This window comes from Ictidomys tridecemlineatus, chromosome 4 (genome assembly GCF_052094955.1).
Source record: "Ictidomys tridecemlineatus isolate mIctTri1 chromosome 4, mIctTri1.hap1, whole genome shotgun sequence".
Taxonomy (NCBI): domain Eukaryota; kingdom Metazoa; phylum Chordata; class Mammalia; order Rodentia; family Sciuridae; genus Ictidomys; species Ictidomys tridecemlineatus.
The window spans coordinates 207,176,645-207,185,394 of NC_135480.1; the positions used below are offsets into that span (position 1 = coordinate 207,176,645).

The window sequence follows — 8,750 nt, forward strand, 5'->3', positions numbered from 1 at the left end:
GGGAAACCCATTGCTGGGCTGGGCAGGCCATAGGTTGGGTCCGAGGCAGGAGGGCCTTGGTCACAGGCCAGAGTGGGGTGTTGCTTGCCAGGAGATTCCCAGGTGGCCTGAAGTCAGCTCTGGAGGCCCGCATCGGGGGCGGGGGACATCACTGGGACTCCAGCCCCACACCTCCTCTGTGCCCGTTCCTGGTGTGCTCCTCCACGCAGCTGCATTTTGAGCAGTAAAGCAGGGCTGCAGTTCCTCCGCTTGCTCTCTGCTGTTACCTTCTGTCTCTGGCGCCTGTCAGCAGTAGGGATACCCGTGTCCAAGACGGCGGAGCAGGAGCTGCTGGCCCAGGAGTAACTGAAGGCCCTGTCAGCCTGCTTAGATGGGGAAAGGGGCTCCAAGGTGGACCCACCACACTGCCCCTCCTGCCTCTCTGCTGCACTGAGCTCAAGTCCAGAGTGACCATGAATTTAGAGCCCTACTGGGGCAGCAGGCTCTGAAGCCATGGCCGGTGTCTGGTCTGGCCTGCCTGCAGGGGTGGGGAGCCTCCTCCAGCTAAAGACCCCACTCCTTCCTCCATAGGGCTGCAGGCCCAACTTATTTATTTTTGTAAATAGGGTGAATAGTTTGCAGATGGTTGCCCCTATCCCTGAGGTGGGGCTGATGTAGGGCAAGTGGCTTTCCTGTGCCCTGGCCTCTGGAAGTAGGGCATGTGTTGCTGCATGATGTCCACAGACCCTCCTGTCCACACCAAGATGCCTGGAGGAGGCCAAGTGACGATGTTCCTGTGCTGAGCCAATGCCACCTCCAGTGCTGCTCTGTCCTCCACACGGCCTGGTACACGCCAAGGGCCAGCCTGAGAGCCAGCAGGTCTGCACCACCTCCTGCAGGCCGCCTGAGCCGGAGCCTGCTGCCTGTCCAGTCAGAAGCAGGTCCTGGTTGGCCCTGTGCTGCGGCTCATAGGAGTGACGGCTGCGCCGCGTCCCGGCTGCAGGGCATGGGTTTGTGGCCACCGTGGAGGCCTGGCCACCTGGCAGGTAGATCCCTGGCCTAGTGCAGGAAGGACCTCCTCCTGCTGCTGAAGAAGGACTCGATCTGCTCCAGGGAGCGGCCCTTGGTCTCAGGCACACAGCAGCCCGTGAACACTAGGCTCACCAGGCAGATGGCCGCGAAGAAGAAGAAGGGCACCTGGAGGCTGAAGGCTTTCTGAGGGAGGGAGCAGAAGGCGGGTCAAACAGGAGGCCTGTGGGGCCTCTCCCAGGACCTGCCTCCCTGGGGGTCCCCTTGGGGCTGGTCTAGGTGTTCCTGGAGGCTCCGCTCTGCACCCTCTAGCAGCAGTGTGTGTCCAGCTCTGTGCTCTGCCCTGGCCCAGGCCGCTCCAGTCAGCTGCTCATGGGATTTTGGAGCAGGGCTAGTTCTGGTGCCACCAGGGCCTGCTGGCTGCAGCAGGAGGTGGGCTGGTGAGTGGGCAGCGCCTGGGATGGCAAGCCTGAGTGTGTATGTTGCGCTCTCGGCTGCTGGCAGAGCTCCAGGCTGTGTCCTGGCCTGGAGGGGACCTGACTTCTCAGAACAGTTCCCCAACTCATTCTCGTATCTTAAAATTTAGGGGCCGTGGTGTGCTGCGCCCTGACCATCCTCAGCCTTCCAGTAAGGGCACGTGCTCTTCTCCCAGGAACACTGTGGGGTTGGGTCACTTCGCAGAAGGCCTGGCACCACACAGGGGCCCATGGCAAACACTTACCACCACCAGCAGGAAGGACTTGGTGAGGACGAAGGCAGTGAGCCAGCTGACCAGCACACAGAGCCCTGAGGCTACGCCACGGGCACGCAAGGGCAGGATCTCCGACATGAGCAGCCAGGTGATGGGCCCCCAGCCCATGGCATAGCCTGCCAGGAGAGGGGAGAGTGGCGGGGGGGCACACCAGGTCTGTCCCCACCTCTCCAGCCTCCCCCCTCAGCAGACAAACAGGACAGCAGTAGGGCCCCTGCCTCACCCGCGAGACAGCCCCTCACCCAGGCCATCACCCCACCCCCAGGAACCCCAGTCCTACCCATGATGAAGAACATGGTGGCCAGGAGGGGCACCAGAGTGAGGTAGCTGGTGGGTGTGGCCGGGGGCTGCTCTGTGCCCGCCAAGGACAGGGTCTCGAGGCTCACAGTGCTGTTGGGGGTCAGAGGCCTTGGACCAAATTGGACATACAGCCCCAGCGTCAGGTTGGCAGCAAACATGATGGTTGCTGTGGACACAGGTGGCCCTCGGGGGCCAGGACCCTCTGAGCCATGGCTCTCCTGGGGGAGCTGTCATGCTCTGTGGCACCCTGAGCCGGGCAGCATGGCTGGCTTGGGACAGGCCTCCCACAGGGTAGCACACACACTGCCAGCCCTGGTCTGGGCTCCCCTCACCCCCGGTGCGTTGCTCACCCGAGCTCCAGCAGGCTTTCTGGAGCAGCTGGCTGGTGCCAGGTGCTGGGGAGGCCCCAGGTGGCTGTGCCCTAGCTCTGGCACAAGTGGCAGTGGGTAGAGACGCTGTGGGTGGGAGGGGAGAAGTGGGGCAGGGGGCCTCACCCGACACGAAGAGCAGGACCTTGCGGCCAGCCAGGTCCATGGTGAAGGCCGCGATCAGCACGGACAGAAGCCTCACGGCTCCCACAATGGCTGCATCATCCTTGGGGGGCTGTGGGGAGGAGACCCCTGAGGCTGAGAGGACTGGCTCCTGTCCCTGCTTCTCACCCCACCTGGTTGCCTAAGGCCCTGCAGGGTGCTCAGACCCAAGGCCACCGCCACAGCTACCCTGGAGTGCCGAGTGCCTGCTGTATGCCAGGCACTTCCTCTGCACACCACCCTGGGGTTCCCAGCAGGGCACATCTGCCATGCTCACCACTGAGCCCACTGCCCCAGGAAACCTGCTGTTCTCAAATCCTCTCCACTGCGTCTGGACAGGGGTCTTGGCAGCCTTGCTGCTGTCTCCCTCCCACAGGGGCAGCTGGCATCCCAGGAAAGTGGCAGCCTCCCTGAGGAGCCAGCAGGGCTCCGGGCAGAATCCTGGTATGGAGGTGGTGGTGCTGCGTTTCTATTAAATCAGTTTCCTCCATCATCTTGCATAATTTATTTAAAACCATTTAAACTTAAAAACAAATTCTGAGAGCAGGTGCGTGGCCCAGAGACAGGAAGAACCCTTTGGCCTCCACACATGAGGGTGTGCATGCCCGAACTCTGGCACAGCAGGGCCTGGGGCTGGGGGCTGGGGATCGGGGCTGAGCGGGTCTGCCAGCCCACCTGGACTCAGGCAGGAGCTCACCAGCAGCACGGCCGTGCTGTCGAAGATGGACTGCAGGTAGACCAGTATGGGCGTGATGCCTGTCAACTGCTGCAGGAAACGCATGAGCAGGGCAATGAGCACCGGCCGGTACATGTGGGGGTCCCGGGCCTCTGCCCACGACACTCGGCTGCTCTGGAACACAAGACCGCTGCTGAGGGAGCTGCACTGGCCACTCTTGGGGCTGGGGAGACCCCGCTGATGGAGACAGCCCCAGCTCTGGGTCAGCTGTAACCACCTTATTCCAAGAAAAGCAACCTGGGTTTGAAGAGGCCTAGTAACTAGTTCAGGCCACACGGAACCACAGGTGCCTGGGGTGGGTCCACCAGACCCAGCCCCCAAACACACCTGTCTCCGGACATTGTCCTGGATCTGCTCGAACTCCCAGTGGACGTCTGCATCTGCTGGGCGCAGCCAGGTCAGTGCCTGCAGTGCCTCCTCGTCCCTGCCGCGGGAGAGCAGGAACCGCGGCGAGTTGGGCATGAAGCTGAGCAGCAGGACCATGACGAGCACAGGCCCCTCCCCGGCCACGGCCAGCCAACGCCAGGGCAGCAGGAGGCCTGGAGGAGGGGAGCGTGGCAGACACACACAGCTCCTGCACTGCAACGTCTGGACAGCCTCATCTGCCCTGTGAGCCGAGTCCTTCCCTGAATGCCCTGGTCTGTGATGGAGGCAGGGAGGAGCTATGGGGAGTGCCTGGCCCCTGGCAGGTAGCAAGAGGTCTTGGGAGGGTCTGAAGGGCCAGAGGAGGGGAGAGACTGGGTGGGCAGGCCGGGCCCAGGCCTCCACGCCACCTGCCCAGGCTGCTGCACGAGGCTCTCCCCTACACTGGTCCACCTTAGCTGTTCATGACTGAGGCCTCCTGCTGCTCGAAGGTGACCCAGGCTGCTGGTCCAGATGCCCTCACTGGGCCTCGTGAATATGGGGACAGGGTGGGGTGGTGGCCCATTGGCGCAGGGGACCAGGTCTCTTTCCTCTAAGCCCTGGGTTCCTTCTGGGCATGTCCTTTCCCTTTCCAACGTCTGCAGTGCTCCCCTGAGCCTGCAAGGTGCAGGATACTTGCCAAGGGCGTAGAGAGACAGCGATCCGAACACTGCCATGAGCTGCGGCGTGGCCCCCAGGGCCCCACGGACACCAGCAGGGGCGATCTCAGATACGTACACCTGCAAGACACCCATCTGGCCAGGCTCTGGAGAGCACGCTCACAGGGCAAGTGCCCCTGTGAGCCTTGGGAGGTGAGGTTGCTGGGGTGACCCGCTCTGGATGGTGACCAGCTGCATACTCTCAAGCCTCAGCTTCCTGACTGCAAGGCAGTGGGATGACTCAGCTCTGAGTGGGGATGGAGGCTGGGCAGTCATGGGTCTGGGGGGCACCCAGACCTAGGGGCTGAGCAGGTGTGTCTTCCTCAGTGACCTTCGTCCCCACCCTGACCTCATCAGGGTGCTGACTGGGTATGGGTAGATGAGATGACAAGACGCCAGGGCAGGTATGGGGCAGAGACTTCCCCATTGCTCAATGTGGGTCTTCCAGTTGAGAAATGCATCTGACTGCGGTCAAGAAACAGGGTAGGAAGTAGGGGGAGTCCAGGATGGGGACAGTTTCCTGAAATCAGGGACCTTGGTGGGGGGTGGTGAGCAGAGGCTCCCTGGGCAGCCAGAGGGGACAGCAAGCACATTCTCACTGACCATAGGCCCGAGGCCAGAAGACCTAAGCAAGTAGTGGCCATGCCAAGGCAGCGGGACAGGTCCTGGCCTTACCGGGATGCAGGCTGCGGTGAGTCCCCCAGCAAAGCCAGTGAGCGTCCTCCCCAACAGCAGCATCCAGAGGCCATGGGCGCCTGCCATGAGCGCGTACCCCGCCGCAGAGGGGATCGCAGAGAACATGATGCTGAGCTTCCGGCCCAGGAGGTCATTGAGGACCATGGCACTGAGGCCCCCAGCAGCAGCTCCCAGGGTGAACACAGACTGCAGAGGAGGGGCGCAGGCATGTGTGTGGGGCTGGGAGCACCCCCACCCCATCAGAGCCAGGGGCAACTTCTTCCCCAGGCAACCCCAGGAGCGAGCCCCAGACCCAGGCCCACTATGATGGTAAGCCTCCAGTCTCCAGAAGTGTGCATGCAGCATGCACACAACCATTTAAATTTTAGGGGTCTTGCCCTAGGGAGAAGGTGGGGCCACATATCTACAGTGGTTCTCTGTCTAATATTTTAACATAGGGGACTCTGACTTGAAGGTCCCAGGATGTTCCTGATTCCCTGAAGATGGTGGTTAGGACCCAGCCTCAACACCACTACTCATCAGCAGTGGGGCATGGGCACAAGGTTTAGCTTGTGCCAGCCTGTTTCTCCAGATGTATTATGTTTTTTGTTTGTTTGTTTTTATGGTGCTGGGGATTGAACCCAGGGCCTTGTGCATGTGAGGCAAGCACTCTACCAACTGAGCTCTATCCCCAGCCTCTCCAGCTGTATTATGGGAGAACAACAGAACCCACCTCACAGGTCGGCCAAGTGTCCACACAGACCTGGCACAAAGTGCTCAGTAAACACTAGGTCTTTCCCTCTTAGCCACCAAGCTGTGATTGGAATCTGAGGCTATTTAGATTTTAATTCTAGAATCCAGGGTGTCCTCCTCTCCTCTCCGCTCATGGCCTCTGGATGCTGCTGTTGGAGATCTTGATCTTTCCCAGCTGGTGCTGGTCCCACTGGCACCCGATACCCCTGTCCCCTCCATCCATCCAGAGGGGTATCTGCTGTGGCAGCCTGACTGTGGGCCTGGGGAACCCTCACCCTCTGGGAGACCTTGGGGGCACCATACCTGTTCTGTCCCAGGTTTTCTCCACTGGCTTTCACTTCCTGGTTCATTGCTATGATCTGGCCTCCCCCCACCAACCAGCAGCCAGGAGTGTGTGAGGGAGGGGGTGGACTGGGGCCCTGGAGAGGGCCCCAAGGAGGGCTCTTGGGGAATCCCTATCAGTGGGCAAAGCTCAGAGGGTTCATGCTCCCCTACCCGCGACTCCTTCCAGCTTCAAGCATGGTCCTTACCCCAAACCAGGATGCCTGAGTTTTGGTCAGATGCAGATCTGGGTCTGAGGAGTGCTCAAGGGCTGGGATGACAGGGGACGTGTAGACCAGGGCATACCCAAAACTGAAATTGCCCAGCACCGCAGCAAAGGTGGCCAAGAACACCCTTTTGTTCTGCAGGGCCCTGGTGGTGGGGGTGGGACAAAAGAATCAGGGTCTGAGCCTCTTTTCCCTGAGCTGCTGACTCTTCTGAGCCCAGTGGCTGCCAGGCTGGTCAGATTGACACCTCCCCAGGGCCTGAGGGCTGCCACCTGGAAATCCCCAGGGCGTCAGCCTGTGGCTGTGATACTTTATTCCAGGAGAGGAAGCTTGGGTTTTGCCCCCAGCTCTGCTTCTGAAAGCTTTCTGTGTGGCCTTAGGCAAGTCCCTCACCCTCTCCCTGTCTATGACAGCTGGGCCTGTCACTCTTTGGGATGGTCCCTTCCCTAAGGAGGACCAGCTTCTTCAGCAAGGTTAGGTACATGAGGGCAGAAAGGAGCCAAATGATCCTGGTGGCTACTCACCCAGGGTGGAGCCAGCGCCCGCTGGAGCGACCAGAGCCACCTCGCCCGGTCCCCGCCCGTCCCCCACGCCCAGCGACTCTCACCCGACCCGCGCCCTCTCTCCGGGCGACGGGGGCGGCTTCTCGGGGAAGGTGTCATAGTCCAGGCCCTCAGCTCCCAGCAGGGGCTCCTGCATGGCCGGCGCGAGCACGCTCCAGCCAGCGGGACGCGGCCAGGCCAGCGCTGGAGCATCCGCGGGGGCTGCAAATCGCGGCCGGCGCGCCCAGGCCCCGCCCCTCAGCCGCGATTGGCTACGGGGCGGCCCTGCAGAGCCGCGCCGGCCAATGGGACAGCCGCACGCCCGCGGATGGTGGGATGGGATCCTGCCGGGCGCGGCCGCCGCCCGCGCCCCTAGGTCGCCGCTCTGCAGCGGAAAGCCGCGCCCGAGTAGGCGAGGGTGGAGTGGTGGGGGTGCCCTGGCGGAGCCGTCCCGGGCCCAACCCAGCGGTGCAGCGAGTTCTGCAGAGGAGACGGAAACCCAGAGAGGCGTAGCCGCTCGCCAAGGTCACACAGCGAACGCTCGTCTCGCTCTGACTGCTCTCCACTCCACCTGCCATACGCGTCGCAGTGTCGCCTCTGTCCCTGGCTTCCTCTCCGTTGGGTGACCAAGGGAATCAGGCTGAGCTTCCAGGGCAGCCAGAGGATGCGTGGGGTGAAGGCAGGGGGAAGAGGGACTGGGCGGAGGCAGTTAGGGGAGCGCAGGAAGAGGGGCCTAGCCCGGGGCGGGGAGGGCGCAGCCCCAAGGAGAGGACCGAGAGCAAGGAAAAGCCATGGAAGAAACAGAAGGAAAATGCGAGTTTCTCTATTTTGAGGAAGAAAGGGAGCCAAGCATAAGTTGGGCTTGTTCCAAATCATCCTAGTAATAATATAAAAGTTAAAAATAAAAACTGAAACGGAAACTTCCTTGGGAGCCTGTTTTCAAAAGATAAAATTGAAAGTAAAGAAAATTGCAATGTTATGTCCAGTTAGTTCCCTTTGGACTTTCTCAGCAGGGGGGCTGAGTCACTTCCCCTCCTGCTGGACGAGTGACCACGCAGGTTTTAAAACTGATTCTTTGTTGTTGAACAGTTGGGTTCTTTCCAAATTTTAGCTATCAAAACAGTAAAGCTTTTTATTTATTTATTTTTCTTTTTTGAGTTTCAATTCTGGCTGACCCGCACACACCTGTAATCCCTGCAGCTGGGGAGACTGAGGCAGAAGGATCACAAGTTCAAGGCCAGTCTCAGCATGTTAATGAATCCCTAAGGACTTAGCAAGACCTTGTCTCAAAATAATAAATTTTTAAAAAGGTGTGGGGGGTGAGGCGCTGGGGATGTGTCTCAGTGGTTAAGCTAACCCAGGTACCTCTGCCCCCCCCAAAAAAAAGTTTCAATTCCCTTTTCTTATAATAGAAACACAACTGTAGTAGAACAATAGAGAAAGTAGCCACAGGGAAACCACATCCCTCCCTCTGAGCCCTCCTGCGGGCGGGCACTCTAGGGCTTGCTAGTTTCTGCTTCCCAGGTCTCTCCAGTGGCCCTGGGGCTGCACACGGTTATGTCTCCACTTCACAAAAATGGTGTAAGCGTATTTTCCCCACCTGAAACACAGGCTTGGCCCAGGCAGCCTGGTGAAGGGTGAGCTCCTGAGGGTCTTCTTCAGGGCTACCCCATCTTTCAGAACCAAGAGAGAACAAACCTCAAGGGTGGGCCCAGAGAGTGGGCTGCCAAGTGGCCCTGGTCATCCTCGTCAGGAACGAGATTCCAGTAACCTGGGAGGAAGCCCTAGATCACCCCTACAGGACGTCCTTCCCCCTGCATCATGGGTTAGAGTTCCTGCTCTTGAA

The 8,750-nt window shown here is 60.3% G+C and overlaps 1 protein-coding gene across 3 annotated transcripts; it reads right to left on the minus strand.

Moving 5' to 3' along the window:
* Positions 1–559: 559 nt before the first annotated feature.
* Positions 560–7,163, minus strand: Slc2a6 (solute carrier family 2 member 6). Of its 3 annotated transcripts, XM_005336957.4 has the most exons (10): positions 6,970–7,160; positions 6,345–6,507; positions 5,062–5,268; positions 4,368–4,467; positions 3,653–3,864; positions 3,287–3,439; positions 2,554–2,662; positions 2,040–2,225; positions 1,730–1,875; positions 560–1,194 (listed from the first exon to the last, which is right to left on the minus strand). In XM_005336957.4, the coding sequence occupies exons 1-10, from the start codon at positions 7,059–7,061 to the stop codon at positions 1,039–1,041; spliced, it is 1,524 nt and encodes a 507-aa protein (XP_005337014.1). In that variant the 5' UTR covers positions 7,062–7,160; the 3' UTR covers positions 560–1,038. The 3 variants fall into 3 exon arrangements, with proteins under 3 accessions (XP_005337014.1, XP_077904704.1, XP_077904705.1); XM_078048578.1 differs by lacking the exon at positions 6,345–6,507 and having other exon boundaries at positions 6,887–7,163; XM_078048579.1 differs by lacking the exon at positions 6,345–6,507 and having other exon boundaries at positions 6,970–7,093.
* Positions 7,164–8,750: the final 1,587 nt, after the last annotated feature.

Bases quoted from the DNA above. Each gene is read 5' to 3' on its own strand.
- Slc2a6 (XM_005336957.4), bottom strand. From the start codon at position 7,061: ATGCAGGAGCCCCTGCTGGGAGCTGAGGGCCTGGACTATGACACCTTC. The intron at 3,865-4,367 runs GCAAGTATCCTG...CCCCTCCTCCAG, and splicing joins GCTGTCTCTCTACGCCCTTG to GCCTCCTGCTGCCCTGGCGT. The intron at 2,226-2,553 runs GTGAGGCCCCCT...CTGTGTCCACAG, and splicing joins GGTCCTGCTCTTCGTGTCGG to CAACCATCATGTTTGCTGCC.